We start from the raw sequence: 27,918 nt of genomic DNA on the forward strand, positions 1-27,918 counted from the left end.
TAGATTCCTCTCTGTGTCCATATGAACACACATGAAGCTGCCTTATACTGAACCAGACCCTTGGTCCATCAAAGTCAGTATTGTCTACTCAGACTGGCAGCGGCTCTCCAGGGTCCCAGGCAGAGGTCTTTCACATCACCTCCTTGCCTGGTCCCTTTAACTGGAGATGCCGGGGATTGAACCTGGGACCTTCTGCATGCCAAGCAGAGGCTCTACCATTGAGCTACGGCCCCTCACCTCATATGCCTATGACATTTTGATCTAATGGAAGGGGATGGTCACGTCAAGTGTCCTGTGTGGTTCAGTGCGTTACAGAGATCGCCTTGCAGCAGGATTTGCGGACTCGAGAAAATGACTCAAGAAACTGAGCAAACATTTTTATTGGTGGCTCCCCTGGGTTTCTCTGTCTTTCAGAGCAGCCAAGAGGGTAGGGGTTCCTTGGTGGTTTCATCGTCAACCTTTCCACCTGAGGCTATTAAAACATACTAACATGGATGCACGGCCCAGGCTAGCCTCGTCAGATCTCAGAAGCCAAGCAGAGTCGGCCTTGGTTAGTACGTGGATGGGAGACCACCAAGGAAGTCCAGGGTTGCCACGCAGAAGCTCATACCCCGAAAATCTTGTTGGTCTCTAGGGTGCTACTGGACTCAAATTTAAAAGCTGGTTCAAGTACTAACTGCATAAAGATCACACATGCACACCATCACTGTGAGCTTTCTTCTTCCTGTCCTGTAAAAAGCCCACAGTGCAGATAGAAATATTGTGTGTGTGTTAAGTGCCATCAAGTCGCTTCCGACTCCTGGTGACCCTATGAATCAATGTCCTCCAAAATGTCCTGTCTTTGACAGCCTTGCTCAGATCTTGCAAACTGAGGGGTGTGGCTTCCTTTATTGAGTCAATCCATCTCTACCTGAGACCCTGGAGAGGTGCTGCTGATAGAAATATTGGGGCCTGAAAAAGATACTCCCAATCCTGGCTTTTTTCATTTCAAGATTCTAACTTGGCATCTTGAAACCTAATTATACTTTCTGCTGCTAACTGATTTGAATTGTTTGCTAAGAGAAGGTTGCTATAGTTTCCTGCGTAAGCAATCATCTTTCCATTCATAGGAATTCTTTTGAGGATGCTGAATGACTAAGGAAAGGGAATGTTGTGGTTGAGGTCAGGGGAGTACAGATCCTGCGGCTATTGGCTGAACTCTAGAGAAGAGCCGTTTTTGGGAACTTGGGAAACATCTGCTGGCCAACCCTAAATTAGATCTGTGTCTTGGCTTTCCTCCCAGGAAAATCTGGTCAATGTAATTTTGAGATGAAGTTAGGCTGAGGAAGTTAGACCGAGGTCCTCTAACTGAGGATAAAACCACCCAATCCATTTCTCCTGGGCTGAGTCCACAGAGGCGTTTTGGGAGTCTGTGCCTCCCAGGTGTGTTCAGGATTTGGATCGGGACCTCTCCACAAAGGGGAAAGGTGTTTTAGCCTTCCCTTCCTGTACCACTTTCCCAATCTGAAATGGCCAGGGGGTCCTCTGTTTCCCTTGTTGGGAGCTCCAAGGATACTGATGTGGTCCTTGCAGGTTTCCCCAACAGGACAAATAACGGCCCTTCTCAGGGTCCATTTCAGGTAAGGAAAGTAGCTGGGCAGAGGGAGGCTCAGGCATAGGGTTACCAATGTCAAAGTTTGGCCTGGAGTTCTCCCTGAGTTAAAGCTGACCACTTCTGGTCCCAAGCAGTGCAGATAAGGGATACTCAACCTGTTGGGAGAATCCAGGCTTGATTTGATCTAGAACCCACTTATTAGGACACCACAGTATCTGTAAACTCTCCTCCAACACCGCAACGTTTCAGATCAGTCAATCAGTCTTTTCCTTCCTTTCCGTCCTTCCTTTCCGTCCTTCCTTTCCGTCCTTCCTCTGTCTCTCTCTGTCTCTCTGTGTCTCTCTCTGTCTCTCTCTCTGTGTGTCTCTCATCCATACATAGTAATGGGGAATACCATAGTATGAAAAAATGTATTGTGTGTTTAGGCCCTCAGCATGACCACAAACCTACAATTCCCAGGGCTCCATAGGAAGCAGATATGACAGTTTGTGTCATGGATCAGTTTCATGATCAGATTCTCCCTCAGGGCAGAGGGTACATCCTCTTTCCATCAGTGTCCCATCTGACAAAGATCTTTCCCTGTTGTACGTACCCTTATGGACACTGTGCCTCTAGCTCCTCCTTTCCCCCCTCCACCCGCACTTACCCCGGCTCTTTCCTTGGACGCCTCGCAGAGTGGAGGAGGAATCGGCCCAAAAGAATACCGTGCTGAAGTCGCTGCGTGAGCTGCAGGCCCAGTTAGCAGAGCTACAGGAGGATTTGGAGTCCGAGAAGGCCGCCCGCGCCAAGGCTGAGAAGCAGCGGCGTGACCTGGGTGAGGAGCTGGAAGCACTGAAGACGGAACTCGAGGACACCCTGGACTCCACCGCCGCGCAGCAAGAGCTACGGTAAAAGCCTGATGTGCACATGGTCTACCTTGGCCCAGTAGTTTAGGGATCCCTCAACCTTTTTGAGCTTGAAGGCATCTGAAATTCTACACAGCATAGTGGGCGCAGCCACAAAGTGGCTGCGGAGACACACCGATGGGTTTGTTTCTTATAGGATTTCCCTGTATGCCCTGGCGGCAAAGAAAATAAGGTCCAATATGGCTGCTAAGAGAGCTGAACCTTCGGGTTGATTTCAGTGGTTGCTGCGTCCCATTGGCCGATTAGGACACCACCACAATTTTTACTTATTATTTCTCTGAATGCATCGAGTTTAGCATAGTTTTCTTATGTGTATTTTAGCATAGTTTTATTATATATTTATTATCAATCCAGAATTTTATTAACCTTGTATTTCCTTTATTATGTATCTGTGGTATCCTTGACATGTTTGTAATGGCCTATGGCTAAATGCAAATAAAACCATTGATTCATAAAGTGGCTGCGGTAAAATGGCTGCAACAGGAGGCGGAGCCAGCCGCAAAATGGCTGCCGCAGCTTACCTTCAGTCACATAATGAAGATCCTTGTGCTATGGTGGCGGCTGCTGCCAAAGCAGCTTTTAAAACTCGGCACAGCCAATCCGATCTCCGATACCCTATCACAACCTTTGCTGGGAAAAAGCCCCTTGGCCCTGCCCACTTTCTAAAAACCCTTGGCGGGTGCCCGTGGAGACCCCTGCAATAGTTATTGCATTTCATTTTGGAGCGACCTCTGTTGTGTGCCAACTGTGTATTTTCCCCTTTCTCCCTAAGGGGAGACATGATAGAGGTCTATAAAATTATGCACGGTTTGGAGAGAGTGGACAGGGAGAAGCTTTTCTGCCTCTCTCATAATACCAGAACACGGGGGGTCATCTGCTGAAGCTGGAGGGTGAGAGATTCAAAACTAATAAAAGGAAGTATTTCTTCACACAACGCATCGTTAAATTGTGGAACTCCCTGCCCCAGGATGTGGTGATGGCTGCCAACTTGGAAGGCTTTAAGAGGGGAGTGGACATGTTCATGGAGGAGAGGGGTATTAGTAAAAATGGATGCATACCTATTCTGTCCGGGATCAGAGGAGCATGCCTATTATATTGGGTGCGGTGGAACACAGGCAGGATGGTGCTGCTGCAGTCGTCTTGTTTGGGGGCTTCCTAGAGGCACTTGGCTGGCCTCTGTGTGAACAGACTGCTGGACTTGATGGGCCTGGGTCTGATCCAGCAAGGCTTTTCTTATGTTCCTATGTTCATCGCAGATCAAAGCGGGAGCAAGAAGTGACCGAGCTCAAGAAGACCATAGAGGAAGAAGTCAAAACACACGAAGCGCAAGTGATGGAAATTCGTCAGCGTCACACGACCGCCCTCGAGGAGCTGTCGGAGCAGCTGGAGCAGTCACGGCGGGTATGCTGAGGGGAGGCGGGAACAAGTTGGGACCAAATAGGGTTAGGGGTTGCCAGCTCTGGGTTGGGAAATTTCTGGAGCTTTGGAGGTCGAGCCTGGGGAAGGCAGAATTTGGAGAGGGGAGGGACCTCGTCTGGGGTGTAATGCTGTAGTGCCCACCCTCTAAAACAGCCATTTCCCCCAGGGGAACTGATCTCTGTATTCTGGAGATCAGTTGTGATTTCGGGAGTTCTCCGGGCCCCACAACTCCTAAGAATATGTTTGTTTGTTTGTTTGTTTGTTTATTGGGTTTATATCCCGCCCTCATTCCCGTCAAGCCAGGCTCAGAGCAGGTCACAACACAATAATAAAACATGCATTAAAACATATAGTAAAACATATTTTAAAACTCCCTGTATCATATAATACAGTAAACAAGAGGGCATTTAGTCCTGGATCACAAACTACTAGACAGACCCCGGTTGGTAGTGGACCCCCAAACCATGTTGGGGGAGGATGGGGAGGCCGGCAAATGATGGTAATGGTTAAACCCGCGGCTGCCTTTGATTATAGGCCTGGTGGAACAGTTCTGTTTTACAGGCCCTGCTGAACTCCTTGAGGTCCCACAGGGCCCTGATGTCACTCGGAAGACAGTTCCACCAGGCCGAGGCCAGGGCCGAAAAAACCCTGGCCCTTGTCGAGGACAGCCGCACACTCTGCGGGCCGGGGACCGCCAGCGAGTTGTTACTCATTGAGCGCAAAGCTCTCTGGGGGGGTGTACCAGGAGAGGCGGTCCTGCAGGTTGGGAAGAGGCGGTCTGGTAGGCTAGAGAATGAGACCGGATCCGGGAGCCAAGAGATAAAATGTGTTAAAAACAGACTGTAGGGTGGAGGGGTAGGAGGAGGGAAAGGGTTTAAGAGTGGCAATGGTTCAAGGCCGGGGATGCTCTGCGTTTTACAGTCCCATGATATGAGGGGTGGGGGAATAAGTGGATTTGAGCAGGGGGGCACATCTGAGAGCTGGGTCTCTTGCGGGTTCTGTATTTCTGTCTCATCCCCCTTGTTTCCCAGTTCAAAGGTACTCTGGAGAAGGCCAAGCAAGCCCTGGAAGGGGAGAACGTCGAGATGCAGAAGGAGCTGAAACTTCTGCAGGGGACCAAGCTGGAGTCGGAGCAACGGCGCAAGAAACTGGAGGGGCAAGTCCAGGAGCTGCAGCTCCGGGTGGCCGAGAGCGAGAGGGCCAAGGCCGAACTCACAGACCGGCTGGTGAAGCTGCAGGTGCATGAGAAAGAGAGACTATATCATTTTGAGAGCCAGCATGGTGTAGTGGTTAAGAGCAGTGGTTTGGAGTGGTGGACTCTAATCTGGAGAACCGGGTTTGATTCCCCACTCCTCCACATGAAGCCAGCTGGTTGACCTTGGGCTAGTGACAGTTCTCTCACGACTCAGCCCCAGCTACCTCACAGGATGCCTGTTGTGGGGAGGGGGAGAGAAGGTGATTGTAAGCTGGTTTGATTCTTCCGTAAGTGGTAGAGAAAGTCGGCATATAAAAACCAACTCTTCTTCTTTTAAATCTCTTTCTCCTGTCCTCGTTTTTCAGACCCCCCCCATTCACCATGCCCATTGATTTCTTTTCCAAGCCTTTTCCAAGCCTTATTATATGTATATAGCTATATATATATATATCTGTCTGTCCCTGGCTGAATTTGCACCAAGGCAACCCACTGAATTCTATGTTTAGAATGAATTTCTGCATAATTAAGCGTGTAGACGATTCTGCCGCAGAGATCATGGATTGGAAGATGATGGGGGAAATGTTGAGTTGGGTGACAGGCAGCAAAGGGCTAGAGAGGCTGTGTGGAACCGTGGCCTGGAAGTCGATGGTCAAGGAGGGGCACAGGCAGACCATAAGGGTTGGGGCTGCCGAAGTCATGCCTCGTTCCTAGAAGCTGTCATCAGCTGTGCCCAGTTATCTATCTTGTGCCTTCTGAGGGCCAAACTAGATGTGGTTCTTTTTAAAGAGTTGGGTCTAGTTTTCCTCAAAAAACAGCACTGGGGGTGGTTTCAGTGTGGGGGGAAAAGCTGGGGGGAGAGGATGCAGGGAACCCATTGGATCTCCCGAAACTGTAAAAACAAGCATGTCAAGTTTGGTCCTGAGAAGCCAATTACTGCCTGTGCATTAGATTAATGAGGACGAGATTAAACAACAACAATAACAACCATGCACTTATTTAGACAGAAGCAAAAGGTTCAGTTTCTTGAAATGCCATGATTTTATCAAATACTTTCATGGAACATAAAATACAAACACCCAAGGCCGTATCCCCTAGTTTTCCACTTGACAGCTTGGTAGTTTGGCTTTCCCATGATGTATTTTGGACCTAATCTTTTCTCTTCTCTGTCTGCTGCTGTCTTCTGGGAACAGAGTGAACTCGATGCCGTCTCTGGTACCCTGGGAACTGCAGAGTCCAAGACGATAAAGCTTGCCAAAGACCTGGCCAGCATAGAATCCCACCTGCAAGATACCCAGGTATGTAATAAACTTGTGAGGGTGAGACAAGTTTTGCACTGCTGGAGGGGACTCCCCAGCTGGGCTTGATTGTTAATGGTTGGCAAAGGAATACAGCTGTGGGGACCGTGTGTAGTAGTAGGAGAGCCACCATGGTGTAGTGGTTAAGAGCAGTGGACTCTAATCTGGAGAACCGGGTTTGATTCCCCACTCCTCCACAAGCGGCTGGGGTGGTTTCCCCACTCCTACACATGAGCGGGGGATTCTAATCTGGAGAACTAGGTTTGATTCCCCACTCCTCCATGTGAGCGGCGGACTAATCTGATGAACCGGTTTGGTTTCCCCACTCCTCCACATGAAGCCAGCTAGGTGACCTTGGGCTAGTCACAGCTCTCTTTGAGATCTCTCAGCCCCACCTACCTCACAAGGGGTCTGTTGTCGGGAGAGGAAGGGAAGGTGATTGTAAGCCGGTTTGATTCTCCTTAAAAGGTAGAGAAAGTCGCCATATAAAAACCAACTCTTCTTCTTCTAGTATCATCTCTGGGTAACCTTTAACAGGTTAAAGGTGGCTCAGGACCCCCGGCATCCCTTCTTTTTGTAGAAGTCTGAGAGAGCCAAGTATGTATATCAGGATCTTGACTGAGATGTAGGGTTGCCAGGTCCTTCTTTGCCACCGGCGGGAGGTTTTAGGGGCGGAGCCTGAGGAGGGCGGGGTTTGGGGAGGGGAGGGACATCAATGCCATAGAGTCCAATTGCCAGAGCGGCCATTTTCTCCAAGTGAACTGATCTTTATTGGCTGGAGATCAGTTATAATAGCAGGAGATCTCCAGCTAGTACCTGGAGGTTGGCAACCCTACTGAGATGGGAGCATTTGGACTCTTAACTCCGACTCTTTTTCCCCCCTCCACCAAACCGCAGGAACTGCTTCAGGAAGAGACACGGCAGAAGCTGAATTTGAGCTCACGGGTCCGACAGCTGGAGGAGGAAAAGGTGGCTCTTGCGGAGCAGCTGGAGGAGGAGGAGGCCGTTAAAGTCAACTTCACCCGCCAGACCCAGGCCTTGCAGCAGCAGGTGGGGCACGAAAGAGTGTGGTGGAAGCAGGGCGGCAGCTCCTAAGTCTCTGAAAGGCGAAAAGACCTCATTCCAGCGGGTGTGCAATGATTTATTAAACAGGAAGATGCTCTTAGTGCATCCCACAACCTTTGCAGGTGTGGGTGGGAGGAAGAAGCTGGTAGAGATTTTGCAAGGCCCTGCAGCTTTCTGGTCTCCAACTCAAAGAAGGCCTGGGTAGAAGAGTGCGGAGGGAGAGATGGCAACAAAGGGTGTAGAAGAGAGCCAGGGCGCCCTTGCGGTTGCCATTTGGCATGACGACTGGGCAGACCCAGGTTCAAACCTTTGCTGAGGCACGAAGCAGGGAAGGTTGCAATGATAAACATTAACTATTCTTGGCCTCCTGGCGATACTGTAAAAACTACAAGAAAACAAAACAAAAATGATCTCTGGGTAAACATGCTAGTGGCAAGGCTTTTTATATAATGACTAATTCCTGCTTTGTCAGTGTAGCCAAAAAAAAGAGCACCGTAAGGTCACAGCGGGAGGAACTGGACTGATTTTTTTTTTTGTTTGTGGTAAAAGTGTCAAGTTTTTAAACATCCTCAGCGATTGTTTATGCGTCTGTGTGTGTATACATGCTCATACTTTGACATCACTTCCCGGTGGCCATTTCCCCAGGTGATGGAGACCAAGAAGAAACTGGAGGAGGACGCAGGAGTCGCAGAGTCGATAGAAGAAGCCGGGCGCCGAGCAGCCAAGGAGCTGGAGGCTCTCAGCATGCGCTATGAGGAGCGGGTCCAGGCCTGTGACAAGCTGGAGAAAGGACGGACCCGGCTGCAGCAGGAGCTGGACGACGTCACTGTGGCCCTCGACCAGCAGCGCCAGGTGGTGTCTGCTCTGGAGAAGAAGCAGAAGAAGTTCGACCAGGTGAGACTTAAGTCCCTCTGGCAGGTCTAAGCTCAGATGGCTGCCCTCTCTCAGTTGGATGCTCCCTAAACCGATTCCCTGCTTTAGCAGCTGATCTGTCAAGCTTCTGTCTCTCACTTCCTTAACTCACTCCTGAAAATGCCTTTGACCTTCACCTTAAGGTGGATGTTTCGTCAAGATGAAGACTGTCACCCAGTCATTTGAGCTGTGGTCAGTTAATTAAGTGTAAAAGTTTAAATGTGCATACGAAGAAGAAGAGTCGGTTTTTATACCCTGCTATTTCTCTACCTTTAAGGAGTATCAAAGTGGCTTTCAATCACCTCCCCTTCCCCTCCCCACAACAGACACTTTGTGAAGTAGGTGGGGCTGAGAGAGTTCGGAGAGAACTGACTAGCCCAAGGTCACCCAGCAGGCTTCATTATTAGGAGTGGGAAAACCAGCCCGGTTCACCAGCCACTCATGTGGAGGAGTGGGGAATCAAATCCAGTTCTTCAGATTAGAGTCCACCACTCTTAACCACTACACCATGCTAGCTTGAAAGGAAAAAAACGCCTGAATAGTCTTGACTAGCCCAAAGTCATCAGATCTTGGAGGCTGGCCATGGTTAGTGTTTGGATGGGAAACTACCAAGGAAGTCCATGGCTGCAATGCAGAGGAAGGCAATGGCAAAACACCTCTGAACCTTTCTTGCCTTGAAAACCCCATAAAGTGAACATAAGAACGTAAGAAAAGCCATGCTGGATCAGACCAAGGCCCATCAGGTCCAGCAGTCTGTTCACACAGCAGCCAACCAGGTGCCTCTAGGAAGCCACAAACAAGACGACTTCAGCAGCACCATCCTGGCTGCGTTCCACAGCACCCAAGATAATAGGCATGCTCCTCTGATCCTGGAGAGAATAGGTATGCATAGGTAAAAGTCTGCCTAGTAAACGTCAGGATGTGACGTCACCCCATGGGTCATGAATGACCCGGTGCTTGCACAGGGGACCTTTACCTTTACCTTTTTAGTATCCATTTTAACTAGTAGCCATGAATACCCCTCTCCTCCATGAAGATGTCTACTCCCCTCTTAAAGCCTTCCAAGTTGGCAGCCATCACCACATCCTGGTGCAGGGAGTTCCACAATTTAACTATGCATTGTGTGAAGAAATACTTCCTTTTATCTGTTTGAATCTCTCACCCTCCAGCTTCAGCAGATGACCCCCGTGTTCTAGTATTATGAGAGGGAGAAAAACTTCTCCCTGTCCACTCTCTCCATAGCATGCATAATTTTATAGACCTCTATCATGTCTCCCCTCAGCCGCCTTCTTTCCAAGCTAAACAGCCCTAAGCATTTCAACCGCTCCTCATAGAGCAGTTGCTCTAGTCCCCTAATCATTTTGGTTGCTCTTTTCTGCACCTTCTCAAGCTCTTTTCTGCACCTTCTCAAGGTGGAATTTCATGGGGTGCGGCCATAAGGCAGTTGCAACTCAGTGGTGCACTTTACGTATATCTGGTTTTCTGGCAGATGCTGGCTGAAGAGAAGCTGATCTCTGCCCGCTGTGCAGAGGAAAGGGACCGGGCCGAGGCCGACGCCCGCGAGAAAGAGACCAAGGTGCTGTCACTGAGCCGCGCCCTGGAGGAGGCGCAAGAGATGCGGGACGAGCTGGAGAGGCAGAACAAGCAGCTGCGTGCAGAGATGGACGACTTGGTCAGCTCGAAGGATGACGTCGGGAAGAACGTAAGGCTGCCCAAACCGCTTGGGTTTGCTGGAGAGGGAAGGTGGAGAAACCGTGGGCTTAGAGCTAAAAGGCGCTAAGGGATCACATGAAGCTGCCTTATACTGAATCAGACCCTTGGTCCATCAAAGTCAGTAATGTCTACTCTGACCAGCAGCAGCTCTCCAGGGTCTCAGGCAGTGGTCTTTCACATCACCTACTTGCCTGAGATGCTGGGGATTGAATCTGGGACCTTCTGCAGGCCAAGCAGATGCTCTGCCACTGAGCCACGGCCCTTCCCTTCACTGATATGACAGTTCAGGATTATAAGAGATGACGCTGCCTCCTTGGGTAGCAAAATGTTGGGCTGCTGCTTTACCAAACAAACCAGCTACTAGTTATTGGAATCCATACACAAATGTCTTAATGTCCTAGGACTGAAGTAGTTAGAGATTGTTTACAGAGCATACTCTGGAATGTATCTGAAAATAGGTCTTGACTCTGAATTTCAGTTTGGTTTGGGCTAGGGTTGTCATTTCCAGTAGACAACAGCTTCCTGGAAACGCACACATTTTCATAACACAATCCACAGAGCAAACTTTGGTTTGTAAAACTCAAGCCGAACAACCTAGGTTTGCTCTAACTTAACAAACCAGTATGTGCAGCAGCTGGAGTCTTGCTACAAGTCAATAGATTTTACAAGGACAGAAGTGGCATAAGATCAAGGGGGTCTCTCCTTTTCTGGGGAGGGAAATGAGGTCTGACATGCTGTTACCGCACTAACAGCCAATATTAGCCCATGATTTCATGTTGATTCCTTACCTTTTAAGTAACTTATTCCAGAATTTTAGACACCTAGTTTTATAGTCTGCTAGTTCTTAATACCACTTTATGGCTTTTACTGCACTAGGTATTCCCAGCAATGTATCAAGAGTTTGGAAATGTTATAAAAAACATCGCTTTAAAAGGGTTTTTGGATGCCATGGCTAAAAAATGGTTGGAAGACGTCTTCACAGCTAAAGGGGCCAAACAAAGTGCGAACAGTATTTTTTATAACATTTTCAAACTCTTAATACATCGCTGGGAATACCTAGTGCGGTAACAGCCGTTTATACAATATTAGCCCCCTTTTTGTGTGAATAAAAATTTAATACAAACACAAAATTAATATAAACACTTGTATGTAGCCCTGTTCTAACCTCTATATATCTGTGCTGAACATGCCAAATAAACGTAAAAACACAAAATTAAAACAGTGTGACAATATACCCAAACAATATCACAGCTCAGACCATATGCGTTTCGTCTGTGAAGCCTTCTTCAGTGGTCTGAATAATACAGTTTATGTCATTTTGAAAGTGCATGAATGTATTAAAAAAATAAACTTACATTTGTAAATTGTAAAGTCTAAAATTTATTTATGTATATTTCATCCAGAGCTGCCTTTATAATCTCAGGCTCATTTTCACTATAAAGGAACACAGCGTAACTGAGTAGATTGGCTGATGCAATTAAAACCCGGAATCAAGGAGAAAAGCCGACTCGTGATTTTTGTTGTGTCTAAAAATCTGGGACTGCAGTAAATGAACATAAAATTTAAAAACTACCATAGTTTTGCTGCTTGTTTTGTTTTAGCCGGCTTTTTCTTGTAATATGCTGAGAGTGGAAGATTGCAGGGTAGCCCCCAGTTTGGGTGTCGGTGCCCTCTGGCTACCAGGCAGGTTTTTGGATGTCCTGGTGGGGAGGCAGCCTTCCGGGGTCCCTACCCAGTGTGGTCTTTGCACTTGACCCCACCCCCACTCCCCCCTACGCAAAATACCTCAATCCGTTCATTCTTGCCCCCCCCTCCAAATCAGGTGCACGAGCTGGAAAGGTCCAAGCGGGCGCTGGAGCAACAAGTGCAAGAGATGCGGGCCCAGTTGGAGGAGCTGGAAGACGAGCTTCAGGCCACAGAGGACGGGAAGCTCCGACTGGAGGTCAACATGCAGGCCCTGAAGGCCCAGCATGAGAGGGAGCTGCAGAGCCGGGACGACGCCAACGATGACAAGAAGAAGCTGCTCAGCAAGCAGGTGGGGAGGCTGGTGGGTGGTGGTGAGCAGGCCCAGGCGGCAGAAGGGGGGCTGGGGTGGTCAAAAGCCCCCAAGCATTGAACACGTGAAGCTGCCTTGTACTGAATCGGACCCTTGGTCCATCAGAGTCAGTAGGGTCTGCTCAGACTGGCAGCGGCTCTCCAGGGTTTCAGGTAGGGGTCTTTCACATCAACTACCTGCCTAGTCCCTTTAACTGGAGATGCCGGGGATTGAACCTGGGACCTTCTGTATGCCAAGCAGACGCTCTACCACTGAGCCACAGCCCCTCCCCAAATGTTTAGGGGCTGTACATGACAATAAAGCTGTCACCGGTTACCTGGCATCTTTTCCTCTTTTTGGTAAAGAACGGTGACGCACAGTTTGGGTAAGAGGGGTGAGATGGATAAAGGGTGGGGCAGGTAAAACTGTGGTGTGGGAAGCCCACAGCTGGAGCTACAAAGTGGTGAGTTTTAAATCTGTCTGGCTTGGAGCCGGTAGGTGTCTGCCTTCCTCTGGGTGGGCGGAGAGTCCCTAAACAAGGCATCGTTCAGGTATGGTTTGTTCTGCTATGGATCTCTGGTCCACTTTATACAGAATATAAAGGAGATATTTCATACACACGGAAGCAGCCCAATTCTCAGTCACTCATACAATCCGTCGTATTTTGAGGAATGAAACGGTGGAAAGTGGGGCGCAAAGGTGTCTTCTGACCATCTGCGCTGACCATCTGACCATCTACAGGTGCGGGAGCTGGAGGCCGAACTGGATGCCGAGAGGAAGCAACGGGCTCAAGCCCTGGCAGCCCGGAAAAAACTGGAGCTCGACCTGCAGGAGGCGATGGCGCAGCTGGACGCTGCCAACAAGGGGCGGGACGAGGCAGGGAAACAGCTGCGCAAGTTGCAGGTGTGTGTGCGTGGCACGAGGAGACAAAATAAGGAAAGCCCTGCTGGGTCAGACCCAGGCCCATCAAGTCCAGCAGTCTGTTCACACAGGGGCCAACCAGGTGCCTCTAGGAAGCCCCCAAACAAGACGGCTGCAGCAGCGTTATCCTGCCTGTGTTCCACAGCACTCAATATATTTGGCATTCTCCTCTGATCCTGGAGATAATCATGACTAGTATCCATTTTGACTAGTAGCCATGGATAGCCCCATCCTCCATAAGACCGTTAGGAAAGCCCTGCTGGATCAGACCAAGGTCCATCAAGTCCAGCAGTCTGTTCACACAGTGGCCAACCGGGTGCCTTTAGGAAGCAAACAAGACGACTGCAGCAGCATTGTCCTGCCTGTGTTCCACAGCACCTAATATAATAGGCATGCTCCTCTGATCCTGGAGAGAATAGGTATGCATCTTGACTAGTGTCCATGTTGACTACTAGCTATGAATACCCCTCTCCTTCATCAACCTGTCCACTCCCCTCTTAAAGCCTTCCAGGTTGGCAGCCATCACCCCATCCTGGGTGTTCCACAATTGAACTATGCATTTTGTGAAGTAATACTTCCTTTTATCTGTTTTGAATCTCGCACCCTCCAGCTTCAGCAGATGTCCCCGCGTTCTGGTATTGTGAGAGAGGGAGAAAAGCTTCTCCCTGTCCATTCTCTCCAAACCATGCATAATTTTATAGACCTCTATCATGTCTCCCCTTATCCACCTTCTTCCCAAGCTAAACAGCCCTAAGCGTTTTAACCAGTCCTCATAGAGGTGCACGCCCCAGCCACACAGACCCTTCCTTTATTCCCTTACTACCAAGGGCAATTGCCAAGAGCCCCGTGGCGCAGAGTGGTAAGCTGCAGTGCTGCAGTCCAAGCTCTGTTCACGACCTGAGTTCTGTCCTGATGGAAGTCGGTTTCAGGTAGCCGGCTCAAGGTTGACTCAGCCTTCCATCCTTCCAAGGTCAGTGAAATGAGTACCCAGCTTGCTGGGGATAAAGGGAAGATGACTGGGGAAGGCACTGGCAAACCACCCCGGAAACAAAGTCTGCCTAGTAAAGGTCGGGATGTGATTTCACCCCATTGGTCAGGAATGACCCAGTGCTTGCCCAGGAGACCTTTACCTTTTTCTACCAGGGCAATTGCCTTGATGGGGAAAAGGTGTGGGCTGGTGCTACTTCTGCTCTCTCTCTCTCTCTCTCTCTCTTCCCCCCCCCTTCCTGATTCCAGGCCCAGATGAAAGAGCTCTGGCGGGAAGTGGAGGAGGCCCGAGCAGCCCGTGAGGAGATCTTCATCCAGTCCCGGGAGAGCGAGAAGAAGCTGAAGAATCTGGAGGCGGAGCTGTTGCAGCTGCAGGAGGTGAGGGCGATGCTCTTGGGGCCCTCCTGGCGAAACTGCCAGCTGAGCCCGCGGATGTTAATGTGGCTCAGCAAAGGTCTGTGGGGAGGATGTGTGTGTAGAGATCATGAGAGGGAGGGCAGGAAGGTTTGCATCAGTATTTTGCTCTCATGGCCCCTTCTTGCATGCCCAGGGTAGTGGGGCCAGGAAGCAATTTTCCTCCAGGCCAGATTGGCCAGGGATCCTGGAGGTGTTTTTGGGGTTTTTTTTGCCGCCATCTGGGTATGGAGTAGGGGTCACTGGAGGCTGGGGGAGGAAGGTGAATTTCCTGCCTTGTGCCAGGGGTTGGACTAGATCAAAGCTTTTTAAACTGTGGGTCGTGACCCCATATGGGGTCGCATAAATGAATGTGGGGGTCGCAAAAAATTTGGCAACAAGCACATCCATCTCATTAGTATGTAAATTTGCTTTCTTGTTTAATAAATGGAAAATTATATACACAAACACACACACACCAAAGAATTGTTTTAGAATAAATTTCTTTATGCTTTATTATCAGTAAATGTTTGATTTGTATACCTATTTTATATACCTATATGCCCAGGATTGGGTAAAACTTTCTTGGGCGAAAAGGGGTCACGGGTGGAAAAAGTTTAAGAAGCCCTGGATTAGATGACCCTGGTGGTCCCTTCCAACTCTATGGTTCTGTGAGATAGAGATCTGCCTCAGTGTTGGAAATCATGCCCCGCCCCTTTCCACAGAATCCCTGCTGGGATCCTGGGGTCGATTTCCTCCTTCCAGAGAGAAGAAATTCTCCTGTTTCCTTGAAGGGGAGCAGAGACAGATGGATCTTGCCATGAGGTTCTAACCCATCCTCCGCCACTTTTCCCATCCTTTGCAGGAGCTGGCGGCCTCAGAACGAGCCAAGCGGCAGGCGCAACAGGAACGAGACGACCTGGCCGACGAGTTGGCCAATGGGAACAGCGGCAAGTGAGTGCGCGCGGATTACCGCCCCATTCAAGCCCCCTTCCAGTTGCCCCGCTGCTCCTTTTCTTTCTCTTTGCCCAAGTGTAAAATGGTTTGAAACGTCTTCTGGGGATAATTTAGTCCGAATCATTTTTCAGAGATAGCCCTCTGCTTAGTTGCTAACCCTCTGTACACCCCCCCCCCCCAAATCTGCACTGCAGGTCCGCCCTCCTAGATGAGAAACGCCACTTGGAGGCAAGAATCGGGCAGTTAGAAGAAGAGCTGGATGAAGAGCAGAGCAACATGGAGCTCCTGAATGATCGATACCGCAAGCTTAGCATGCAGGTGAATTGCTGCTTTTGGAGGCTACTGCCGTTAGTGTGTTTTTACACGCCCTACTTGTCTCCCCATGGGAACCCAAAAGAGTTTATGACGTTGTTCTCTGCTTCTCTGTTTTTTATCCTTGCAACAACAACCCTGTGAAGTGGGTTAGGCTGAGAGAGACTGACTTTGGTCATGCAACAAAGTTTCCAAGACAATGGGGGGGGATTTGAACCTGGGTCTCCCAGATCCTAGTCCAGCATCATCCCCACTAAGCTACACTGTGGTGCTTGCTGGCAGCACTGTCACCTCCTCCTACTGATCCTAGAGCATCCCTGACAAGCACTTGTCAAGGATGCTGTAGGCCATGGGTCGCAAAAGTGCGGCTCCCGAGCCGCATGCGGCTCTTTCCACGTGCAGGCACGTGCGGGGTGGGTCGGTCAGTCGACGGGAGAAGTGGCGCAGGCGGGCCGCAGTTGCCAGGGCGATCCAAGGGAGGCATCTCCTCTTTCCACCGTCCCCAAAACACTCAACCCCCCCTCCGCGCCCCATAGCTTGTCCTTAGTTGAAGGTTACTCGGCGATGAGCATGCTTGCCCTGGAGCCGCCGCCGCCCTCCTGAACTGGCCTGTCCAGCACGCTGACGCAGGCCGGCAGGGGGACGAAGGCCTGGCCTCCCTCCTGTTGCGCATTGTTCCGCGTCGCCGGTTGCCGGGCGAGACGCTGAGTTTACAACCCCCAGCCCAGCGGCAGCCTCCTCCGCCTGCTCTCTCCACGTGCCCTTCGGTGGCTTTTGCAGGTAGGCTGGCCGGGGAGAGGCGAGGGAGGTCCGGCGCGCCTTGCAAGCTCCCTCCCTGAGTGGCGACGAGGGCGACGCGCCCCTCTCCCCCTCCGAAGGCAGCCCTTGGCCTGCTCGCCCTCTCGCCCGTGAGGAGGGAAGCCCCTGAAGGCTCCGACTTGGTCCCGCGTGAGGCTGCTGGCAAGCCATGGAGGGGAACGGGGGGAAGGCCCGGGGCCCAGGGGGGAAGGCCCGGGGCCCAGCGGGAAAGCGTTTCGTCCCCGACCGGCCGCCTCTTTCAGCTTGCAGACCCGGGTTTGAATGCGCCCCGCCAAACCCCACCGGAGCCTTCTGCCTGGCATGCAGGGTGCTCGTGGAGGGCCAGGCAGCCCCTCAACAGTCGCGCATCCGCCAGAGAAAGGCCTGCCATTCCCCGCCGTCCTCCCCCTCCCCCTTCTCCCCCCTCTTCTTTCTTCCTTCCTTCCATCCTTTCTTCCCCAGTTCCTTCCTTCTCTTTCCTTTCCCAGTTCCTTCCTTCCTCTTTCTTTCTGTCCCTCCCCCACTCTTCCTTCCTTCCATCCTTCCTCCCTTTCATCCTTTCTTCCCCAGTTCCTTCCTTCTCTTTCCTTTCCCAGTTCTTTCTTTCTCTCTCTTCCTTTCTCTTCTTTCTTCTCCGCCCCTCCTCCTTCCTTCCTTCCCCAGTTCCTTCATTCTCTTTCCTTTCCCAGTTTCTCCATCCCTCCCACCTCCCTTCCTCTACTAGGGTTGCCAACCTCCAGGTGGTGGCTGGAGACCTGGCAACCCTAGCATCTCCCCCCAGTGTACCTACAGTTTAATTAAGACTTAAAACTTTAATTAAAGTTTATTAAGTTAATAAACAGTGTACCTACCTATATAGTTTAAGTTTAAGAAATTTGGCTCTCAAAAGAAATCTCAATCGTTGTACTGTTGATATTTGGCTCTTTTGACTAATGAGTTTGCTGACCCCTGCTCTAGGCCAGTGATGGTGAACCTTTTAGAGACCGAGTGCCCAAACTGCAACCCAAAACCCACTTATTTATCGCAAAGTGCCAACACGGCAATTTAACCTGAATACTGGCCTGAGCGCTCTGCTCCCCTCCAGCTATGCCACGCTGTGAGCTATGCTCCCCTCCAACCTAGCTCCTCTCCAACCCCACCATGGGAATCACCTTTGCCACAGACTCAACAGGCTGCCGTCCGTGCCGCAACCTCACGCCGCATGTGAGCTGCCCAGCACGTGAGCCACCCTGCCGCATGTGACAGGGGAGGGTGGAAGCGCTCCCATTGGGCAGCTGGGCAGAGGGGCAGGCGATGTGAGAAATGCCCTCAGGCGCTCGTGGAAAGGGGGAGGGGAGCAGCCCGCCCCCCTCGGCCCTCTGGCTTTCTAGTAACGAATTCAGGCGAACTTTGTGCTGGGGCGATGGCGTGCGTGCCCACAGAGAGGGCTCTGAGTGCCCCCTCTGGCACGCATGCCATAGGTTCGCCACCATTGCTCTAGGCTGACCCTGCGTTAAACGGGATTGGACTAGATGGCCTGTATGGCCCCTTCCAACTCTGTGATTCTATCCCCTCTAACCTGTCTAACCTGTCACCTGTGCAGGTGGAGACGCTCACCACAGAGCTGGCGGCCGAGCGCAGCTTCTCGCAGAAGTCTGAGAACGCCCGGCAGCAGCTGGAGCGCCAGAACAAAGACCTGCGGGCCAAGCTGGGGGAGATGGACTCGTCCGTCAAGTCCAAATACAAACTCGCAATTGCCACTTTGGAGTCCAAGGTAGCCCAATTGGAGGAGCAGCTGGAGCAGGAGTCCAGGTAAAGGAATGGGGCTCAGGATGCAGATGTGGCGGTGGGAAGTGCTGTCAAGTCACAGCCGACTTAAGGCGACCCCCCCAGGGGGTTCTCAAGACGAGACAAACAGAGGTGTGTTGCCAATTGCCTGCCTCTGTGTAGCAACCCCGGACGTCCTTAGTGGTTTCCCATCCAAGTATTAATCAGAGCTGACCCTTCTTAACTTCCGAGATCTGACAAGATCAAGCTAGCCCAGGCCATCCAGGTCAGGGCAAGGTTGCAGATATGTGTTTTTTAATACGAACAAAGATAAATATGTATACCTTGCTATTCCCTTGAGGCTCCTAGTGGTTCCTGTCCTGTTTACTAATCAGGTCTGAGTTAATCTTAGCTTGAGTCATGCTATATTTATTTACTTGCTTGCTTAGATTCACTCATTTATAGCCCAGCTATCTCGTTGAGACTCGAGGTGTGTCGCAAAATATAGCTGCGATGCAGTCAGACAGTATAAAACATGCAATAAACAATGTAACTGGAGTAGAATTATAAAATTAGAAGTCAGACTGGTGGAGGTGTTTTGTTGTTGTTGTCTGTACTAAGACATTCCAGGCTGTAAACAATGCAAAAAATGGGGTCACAGAAGTAGTAGAAAAGGCAGCAGAAGATAACAATGTATGATAAGCAGTACAGTCCTGGTGGTGGCGTCGTCAAATCACAGCCAATTTATAGCTACCCTGTAGGGTTTTCAAGGCAAGAGATGGGCCGAGGTGGTTTGCCATTTCCTGCCTCCGTGTGGGTAACCCTGGAGTTCCTTGGTGGTCTCCCATCCAAGTACTAACCAGGGCCGACCCTGCGTAGCTTCCAAGATCTGACAAGATCGGGCTAGCCTGGGCTATACATATCACATGAACACATGAAGCTGCCTTATACTGAATCAGACCCTTGGTCCATCAAAGTCAGTATTGTCCACTCAGACCGGCAGCAGCTCTCCAGGGTCTCAGGCAGAGGTCTTTCACATCACCTACCTGCCTAGTCCCTTGAACTGGAGATGCCTGGGATTGAACCTGGGACCTTGTGCCAAGCAGATGCTCTCCCACTGAGCCAAGGCCCCTCCCCTGTCAGGTCAGTACAATCCTATGCCCTTATAAAAGCACCCTCCTGAACCCTTTCCGTTATTCTACAGCCTTGGTATTCCCAGGATAACTCCATGGGCCTGTTGTCCTTGCTTTCAAACAAAAATTAGAATCCTATGATCTGCATAAACTATACATATTTGCATATGATTACTCATTCTGCTGTCCGTGTGGAATGACAAAGGCCATTTATTCATGGTAATTAGCAGCGTGTTCCAGACTGAATTGCCCTGCATATATTTTTTTTAATTTTACATGCTTAACCGTCATTCCGGAGGTGACTGCAAAGCCGGCGCATACCTGCTTCGCATTACTAAAGAGCCCACTTAACGCGATCTTTGGCATTTGCCCCGAAAAATCCTCCTCAAGGAACCATGCAAATCAATAGTAGCATGTTAGGATGTGCATAGCTAATGACTATGCAAACAGGAACAAAGGAGCAGGCGAATAGTGGGGGTGGAATTTCTCCTTTTGCGTCGGGACCGTGAATAGGCATTTTTAACGTCACATTTAAAAAAAGAGCTTTGAGCGAGCATCAACATTGACCATGAATAAATGGCCCAAGAGTTATGGAAACATTATCTTATGGGTGAAAGTTATGACCATGATCTTGCACCAGTTGGAGGATGAAGAATCCCTCTCTCTCTCTCTCCCTCAACCCATCTTCCTACATTTTCTGTTTTTCTAGGGAGAGGATCTTGTCAGGGAAACTGGTGCGGCGGGCAGAAAAGAAACTCAAGGAGGTCATCCTACAGGTGGATGAAGAGAGGAGGAACTCAGATCAGTATAAGGATCAGGTAAAGGAAAGACGCGTGTGAACCCTACTGTGCCACCCATGTTTTGAACTCTGGGTGTGGTTTTAATACCAGGGGCTAAGCATTAAAAAAATAATGAGAAAAAGTAAAAGGAGGTGCTGCGTTCCCCCCCTTTATATTAAACCCCCACACATTTGAGTAGTGTAGGGGAAACAGATACAGAAATCTCCAGGAAATTTCCCAGGCCAGGGATGGTGACCCCAGTTCTGAGTGAGAAAATGGGCATACAAGAAGGTGGATCTATAGGGTTGCCAACCTCCAGGTAGTAGCTGAAGATCTCCCACTATTACATCTGATCTCCAGCTGATAGAGATCAGTACACGTGGAGAAAATGGCCGCTTTGGCAATTGGACTCTATGGCATTGAAGTCCCTTCCCTCTCCAAACCCCGCCCTCTTCAGGCTCCACCCCAAAAACCTCCCGCCGGGGTGAAGAGGGACCTGGCAACCCTATGGCTCTATGTTGAATTTGCCCGGTTGGATTTACTTCTGTTTTTAAGGATTTTCCTTGCCTTCACTCTATGCCACTCTCTTTGGTCACCTAACCTTGCAGGTTGAGAAGAGCCACTTGCGATTGAAACAGCTGAAGCGGCAGCTAGAGGAGGCAGAGGAAGAGGTATCGCGAGCCAACGCCAGCCGGCGTCGCATGCAGCGTGAGCTCGAGGACGTCACGGAGTCGGCTGAGTCCATGAACCGCGAGGTCACCAGCCTGCGGAACCGCCTGAGGTGTGTGGTCGTACGTTGGCTGTGCTTGGCACTGGCTGGATTTCAATACAGAACCCTGGTTTTGAAGATTAGCATTCTGTCCGTTTTGATAGTTCTGAGCCCAAGCTAAGGTGGGGGTAGATTCGGCGGTGCTTGGACATCCAGTTTCTCCTCCCGTCTCCCCATTCTTCCAGATGTCGGTTTCGTCTGTCCTTTTCACACCCTACTTGATCATCACTTATGTATGCTGCCTGTCTTCCAAGGAGTGCACAACAACCGTGCAAGGTTGACTAGGCTGAGAGGTGGTGACTGGCACAAGGCCACTCAGAGAGAGCTCTGTGGCTGAGCGCATATTTGAACCCAGATCCCTCCAGTCCAAATCCAGCAGTCTATCCATTGTGTTGCACTGGCTGCAGAAAAAGACTTACCTGTGTTTATTTCCTCCTCGTTGGAAAAGACAATAATGCTAGGAAAAGCTAAAGGCAGCAAGAAAAGAGGGAAACCCAACATGAGAGGGATTGACTCTATAAAGGAAATCACGGCCCTCGGTTTGCACAACCTGAGCAAGGCTGCGGACGATAGGGCATTTTGGAGGACATGGATTCATAGGTTTGCCATGAGTCGGAAGCAACTTGACGGCACTTAACACGCACACACATTTCCTCCTTTTGGTGCCTGTGTTTACTGGCATACAGATGAAGCAAGGAGATGCATTCCCTCCCACTCCCCCCAAAAAAGAACGATAGTTCTTCATAAGCAAACTTTGATCAGCTAGTATCTTTATGCCAGTGACATGTCCAGCATGGTGTAGTGGTTAAGAGCAGTGGTTTGGAGCGGTGGACTCTGATCTGGAGAACCGGGTTTGATTCCCCACTCCTCCACATGAGTGGCGGACGCTCATCTGGTGAAACCGGGTTGGTTTCCCCACTCCTACACACGAAGCCAGCTGGGTCACCTTGGGCTAGTCACAGTTCTTAGAGCTCTCTCAGCCCCACCTACCTCACAAGGTGTCTGTTGTCGGGAGGGGAAGGGAAGACGATTGTAAGCCGGTTTGAGTCTTCCTTAAGTGGTAGAGAAAGTCGGCATATAAAAACCAACTCTTCTTCATCGTCTTCTCCTCCTCCTCCTTCCATAAAGGAAAAGGATCCTTCAAGGAGGAGGCAGGCCTGAGAGAGCAATGTTATACATTTCCCCCCAATAATTAAAACAAGAAAAGATTGACTCCTCTCCCTCCCTTGCAGAGACCCCAGATGTTCTGGCTTCCTTTTAGAAATACCTCCCGCCCTCTGAAGAACCCAAGAATCTGTTTGTTTACTTCATTTATACCCCACCTTTCTCCCCAGTGGGACCCAAGGTGGCTTACATAACCCTCCTCTATTTTATCCTAGTGAGGTAGGTTAGGCTGAAAGACTGTGACTGACTGGCCTATGGTCACCCAGCAAGCTTCAATGGCACAGAGTGGGGGATTCGAACCTGGGGCTCCCAGATCCTAGTGCAACAATCAAACCACATCACCGTGCTGGCTGTCTGAATCCTGGTTCCTAGGCAACCACTGAGAACCTGGGAATGACAACTCGGAGCCTCCTCTTCAACATTTTAGCCCCCCTCCCCCTCAGGCTCAGCAGTTCTATTATCATCATCATCACGAAGTCTTTATTGCATTAGCAAAAAAAAAAGCCATAGCAACCATACAGAATAAGGTGGAAATTCCGCCAAAATAAAATCAACATTAAAATTAGTGACATAATTTAGCATAATTTAAAGAATTAAAATTTTCTCATAAAATATTAAAATGCAAATACATATTCATCATTAAAATATATATCTCATAATAGGAAGGAAAGATCATACAATCCAGTGTGGCATAGTAGTTAAGAGCTGTGGTTTGGAGCGGGGGACTCTGATCTGGAGAACTGGGTTTGATTCCCCACTCCTCCACATGAGTGGCGGAGGCCAATCTGGTGAACTGGATTTGTTCCCCCACTCCTCCACATGAAGCCAGGTGGGTGACCTTGGGCTAGTCACAGCTCTCTTAGAGCTCTCTCAGACCCACCTACCTCAGGGTGTCTGTTGTGGGGAGGGGGAAGGAAGGTGATTGTAAGCCGGTTTGAATCTCCCTTAAGTGGTAGAGAAAGTTGGCATATAAAAAACAACTCTTCTTCTTCAGAGACAAATAAAAGATGACAGGTGACCCAGAGTAGAGCAATTATTGGTCAGCGATATTATGGTCAGCATGCCCCATCGTCTTTTTATGCTCTTGTCTCCAACCATGTCTTCATCTTGCCTGGAACCTAAACACCCCTGGCTCTTGGCCTCATATTGTTTACTGTCCTCCTCTTTCGGTGTGGGGTTCTTTTCCAGATCATCCTTTCAATATTGGCATCTCTTTGTTTTCTCTCCCTCTCTCTCTTTACATTCCATCTTTTTCTCAACCCAACAGCAAGTTAGAGCGCCGGCAGCGGAAGTACGTTCTCAACTTCCCCCCACCCTGGTGGTTCTGCATGTGTGTTTGCCGTGCAGTGCAATTTCTAGAAGGGGGGAGGGAGAAATTGTGTTTTGTGCGTGTGCAGTTGTGGCTTCACTGTCCCCGGCAGGGGGTGCCGTAGAGAACCCGGCAGGAGCGCGTGCTTTGGTCACGTCTAGCGACTGCTCTCGGTAGCAGAGCAGCGCTTGTACTTACTATGGGGAAACGTGTGCTTCTGCTTGCAGCTACTCCTGCCCTTGCCAAGGGGGCAAGGCAGTGACCCAGTAAGGCCTGTGCTTGACATCCTTGGCTGCTTCGTTCCCAGTAAACGAGGTGCCGCTGGTAGTGAGTGTTGTCAAGAGCATTTTTGATCAGAAGAGCTTTCACCTACCCCAGCCCCAAGGAGGGAGACAGGACTCTCTAGACCAAAGCTTCTTAAACTGTGGGTCGCGACCCCACATGGGGTTGTGTAACTGAATGTGGGGGTCGCGAAAAATTTGATTTATTCTCAGTAGATGTTTGATTTGTATGCCTATTTTATATACCTATGAACCCGAGGTCGTGTAAAAATTTCTCAGGCGAAAAGGGGCGACGAGTGGAAAAAGTTTAAGAAGCCCTGCTCTAGACCAGGGGTGTTGAACTCCATTGTTACGGGCCGGATATAACATAAATATCACTTGGTCGGGCTGGGCTATGCCTCGCTAACCCAGATCGAGAGTGGGAGGTGGTGGCTGGCTCGTGGGCTGGATAAGAGCTGTCAAGGGGCCGGATCTGGCCCGCGGGCTTTATGTTTGACACCCCTGCTCTAGACTCTCTTCTTCCCGAGGGGAATACCGCTTCTGTCTAACGCTGCTTGCTTGCTTGAGGTTTGGTTGCTGTTGTGTTGCTGTTTTTTAATCCATCTCAACTTTTCAACAAAAATCTGTCTCCCAAAATGGCTTGGAGCCATTGACATTAAACAGGAGTCCAGCGCCACCTTTAAAGACTAGCAAAATTTATTCTGGCCTGAGCTTTCGTGAGAGGTTTAGTCTTTTGAAGGTGCCCCCGGACTCCTATTTAATTTTGCCACTGCAGACCCCAGAAGAATTAACAGTGGGCTGCACAGGGATGCTGGTGGGGGAACGGGTGTGGATGAAACCAAGAGCCAGGCAGGCTCTGCCCTTCAGAGCGTAAACGGAAAGGCCAGGTCCATCAAAGAGAAAGGTAAAGAAAGCAGACTGGTTTAACCCCAAGCTCGAGCAAAAAAGGTGAGTAGATAATCGGAGTGTAGCGGTCTTTCCTTGCGTACTAAGATGGAGAAGGGAAGAAGAGCAGGGCAACCTCCCCCCCTTCTGGCCGGTGGTAGAGGCTGGACTGGCCTCTACCTCTCTAAGTGGTAACCCTTATGCTGGCCATCTCATGCCCATAGAGGGCGAGCATGCACCCTGCTTGCTTTAAAAACAAGCAGAAGGAAAGACATAATCATTATGTGACCAATTTGTATGCATCTTAATTAGGCTTACCAGGTCCCGTAGCTCCATTGGTGGAAGCTTTTTCGGAACGTTGCTGTTGCGCGCGACACACACGCGTGCCTGGAGTAATGCACGCATGCTTCCCATGCCTATGTCGCTTCCGGGTTTACCCAGAAGCGCCGCAGATGCTCTAGCAATCACTGCCCAAACTCTGTGGTTTTCATAGAGTTTCTGCGGAGGTTGCTTGAGCGTCCGCATCGCTTCCGGGATAACCCGGCTGTGACGTAGGCGTGTTGTGCAGGTGCGCGTGCACGCATTGCCCGCCAGCCCTCAGCTGGTCGGCAGGCAGCCTGGTGGATTGACAGGATTTTACCCGCCACCACCAGGCACTTGGCAACCCTAATCTTAATAGGCTCTCCCAAAACATCCCCAAGGAGTTGCAGCTGTCAGGAAACAACTCTGACCTCTAGCAAGTGCCTGTCTGAGTGCTTAGAAGAGAGGAGCTGGTGCACTTGCATGGCTTTCCTGCCTGTTCCAGGAAGCAAGATGGCATCGTTCAAGCTCGTCTCTAGACCAGGGGTGTCAAACCTAAGGCCCGGGGGCAGACCCGGCCCCTTGAGAGCTCTTACCTGACCCATGAGCCAGCTGAGGCAGCCACTGCCCCACACTCTCGATCTCGGCTGGCGAGGCATGGCTCGGCCGACCAAGTGGCATTTATGTCACATCAACCTCTTGTACCAATTCAGTTTGATACCCCTGCTCTAGACTGAGAGACTCTTCCTAAACTTTCCAGGACTGACTTCAGATCTGCCATTAGTTGGCTATCAATTGCCCTGTAGTCAGTTGTCTCCTGAGGTCTCTGTGGTGCAAAACTGACTTGGCCTATTAGCATCAGTTTATCCCGGAAGTGCCAGTCACGCCTATGCTGGAAACGCCTTCAGGATTGGAGAAACTTCCCGGTGTCAGAGAAGAAGCTGAGAACTTCGGGGTCTCCCCCAGAGGCAGTGCTTCTACAATTAATGCAATAGGGGCATTTGCTAGAGAGAGTCTACTCCTGCTTGGGGGCAGGGGTTCTTAGCAGTACTCGGAAAACAGCTACCCGAGAAACTTGCCGAATTCCCACCAGGAGTTGCCAGGTAAGAGCTCTGCGCTTATAACCGCAGCTTCTGTTTCTCTCCCTCCCCCACCACAGGCGCACCCCTCTGAGCTTCACCACCCGAACCGTGCGGCAGGTCTTCCGCTTGGACGGCGTTTCGGATGAGGAGACCGAGGACCCGGAAAGTGACTCCCCTTCCGCGAATCACCAGCCCTCCCAGCCCCCGGTTTCCTCTCAGGGGCAGCAACAGCCACAGCCGCCCCCTGCAGAGACAGCCCAGACAGAATGAGGAAGGGTGTTTCAGACCCTCCGTTCTCAGGGTAGGGATCCCCCACCCCCAGCCTTGCGCACTGTCGGAAATGAATACCGTAACGGGGAGGAGGGCCCTCCCACCCCTCCCCCACTCGCCCAGCCCCGCTGCCAATCCTGGCTCCTCTTTTAAGGATCTCCTAGCTAATTCGAGTGAGATCTTCTTATATCAGGATGCACTTTAATATCCACCACCCCTGAGGGGTGGAATTGGGATGGAGTTGGAGGGGGGTCAGGATCTTAACTATATCCCTTTTAACAGAAAAAAAATCCCCCAACTCAAATAGCCAATACCTCTCCTGCACTTTTCTTCTTGCCCTTCTTTATCCCCCCCAGTTCCAGTAGGAATGTCAAGGAACTTCTTATTCCCAATCTAAAATGTTGTAAGCAGGTTAATGGACACAGACTGGAGGCAGCAGACGGCCTAATCTGGCAGTGCGGTCTGTCCATCTGTCCCTTTGCCTGGTTCATCCAGCTCTAGTGGGAGGGCAGCAGGGTTGTTCTTGTGTTCTTTTTTGACACTTTGCTCAGCACTGAGACGCAACTGCAACAGGGATGCCTTTTGCTCCCCGGGTACTCGAGTCACTCCATTGCATTCCTGTTCCCTGAAACCTCCTTGCCTTCCGTTCCTGGCCCTCATAGGAAAGGGGAGGGTGGGGGGCTGCAGGTGCCTCTCATGTCCCTCCCCATAAAGGACATGTGAGAAATTATCATCGCTGGGAGGATGTTTCTTCCAGCACATCATGGCCGGCTGCCGTTTTCTGAATCTCCTCCGGCACCTGCCCCTAACCGCGGGCAAACACGGAGACTGAACTGGAAATCCTTTCATCTCGGCCTGCCTTCTGTTCTGGATTGAGATTGGGAGCCTGCTGTCTTGGACATATCGTTGCCAGCAGTCAAGAGCACTTTGATCTGTGTCTCCCCCCCTTCTCCTTTAAGCCTGCGGGGTCATTTGTTTCGATTCAGCTGAAGTCAGGAAGTTAGGATTTGCAAACCCCATAGCTGCCCCCTTACTGATGAGCCCTACCCAACTATCTCCTGGGCTGCTGCCTGGGGGGTGACTGTACCATGCATGGATTCTGCGTTCTCTTTCTAAAAAGAGAGAGACAGCCCTCAAGAACTGTAGATGCACGTTTTGGAAACGCCCCCGCTGCATCTGCAAGAGCATCCAAAGGCTGTTGCTTCCGTTACTGTATGCTTGTGGCCTCCTGCCATGGTGTAGCACCTTACTGGAAAAAGCACCCCTGGTTCTGCAAGCGTTCACATGTTAGGCTTAGTATAAGGCATGCAGTTGAGCGGATGCATGCAAAATAAGGGTAATTGCTGAAATAAGCACAGAATTTTAATTTCCTTTGTGCAGAATTTGGAAGGGGGGAGAGGAGAAGAGGAGCACCAAGTACAAAGAGGTTTGATAATCTTGGCAGCTTTCCTCCTTCTCTCACTCATGAGTAGGAATGCAGTGACTGGAGGCGTCCTCACATCCAGTTTGGGGCTAGAGCCAGATTCTCAAAAATGCACCACTGTGCCTGCGTTGAATTCTGAACATTACCCGTCTTCACCTGTCCTAGAATTAACAGGTTTGTTTACACAGAAACTTTGCATCGCTTTGTGGGTGACCTTTGCACACATGTAATCTTCAACTGTGGGCAAAATGCATATGCTATTTTATGTGCAAATGG

At 50.3% G+C, this 27,918-nt stretch overlaps 1 protein-coding gene across 1 annotated transcript in view; it reads left to right on the plus strand.

The window, feature by feature from the left end:
• LOC130490192 (myosin-10-like) overlaps positions 1-26,220 on the plus strand; it is a 77,845-nt gene extending 51,625 nt beyond the window's left edge. Inside the window, exons 29-45 of the mRNA XM_056864010.1 lie at positions 2,269-2,481; positions 3,756-3,900; positions 4,950-5,156; positions 6,304-6,408; positions 7,306-7,458; positions 8,119-8,367; positions 9,875-10,087; positions 11,921-12,133; positions 12,875-13,036; positions 14,291-14,419; positions 15,300-15,388; positions 15,586-15,709; positions 18,084-18,292; positions 20,090-20,198; positions 20,768-20,940; positions 23,360-23,383; positions 26,027-26,220. Coding sequence (XP_056719988.1) covers positions 2,269-2,481; positions 3,756-3,900; positions 4,950-5,156; positions 6,304-6,408; positions 7,306-7,458; positions 8,119-8,367; positions 9,875-10,087; positions 11,921-12,133; positions 12,875-13,036; positions 14,291-14,419; positions 15,300-15,388; positions 15,586-15,709; positions 18,084-18,292; positions 20,090-20,198; positions 20,768-20,940; positions 23,360-23,383; positions 26,027-26,219 — 2,710 coding nt within the window. The 3' untranslated portion in view covers position 26,220. The remainder of the gene's footprint in view (positions 1-2,268; positions 2,482-3,755; positions 3,901-4,949; positions 5,157-6,303; positions 6,409-7,305; positions 7,459-8,118; positions 8,368-9,874; positions 10,088-11,920; positions 12,134-12,874; positions 13,037-14,290; positions 14,420-15,299; positions 15,389-15,585; positions 15,710-18,083; positions 18,293-20,089; positions 20,199-20,767; positions 20,941-23,359; positions 23,384-26,026) is intronic.
• Positions 26,221-27,918: the final 1,698 nt, after the last annotated feature.

Source organism: Euleptes europaea, chromosome 18 (assembly GCF_029931775.1).
Source record: "Euleptes europaea isolate rEulEur1 chromosome 18, rEulEur1.hap1, whole genome shotgun sequence".
Taxonomy (NCBI): domain Eukaryota; kingdom Metazoa; phylum Chordata; class Lepidosauria; order Squamata; family Sphaerodactylidae; genus Euleptes; species Euleptes europaea.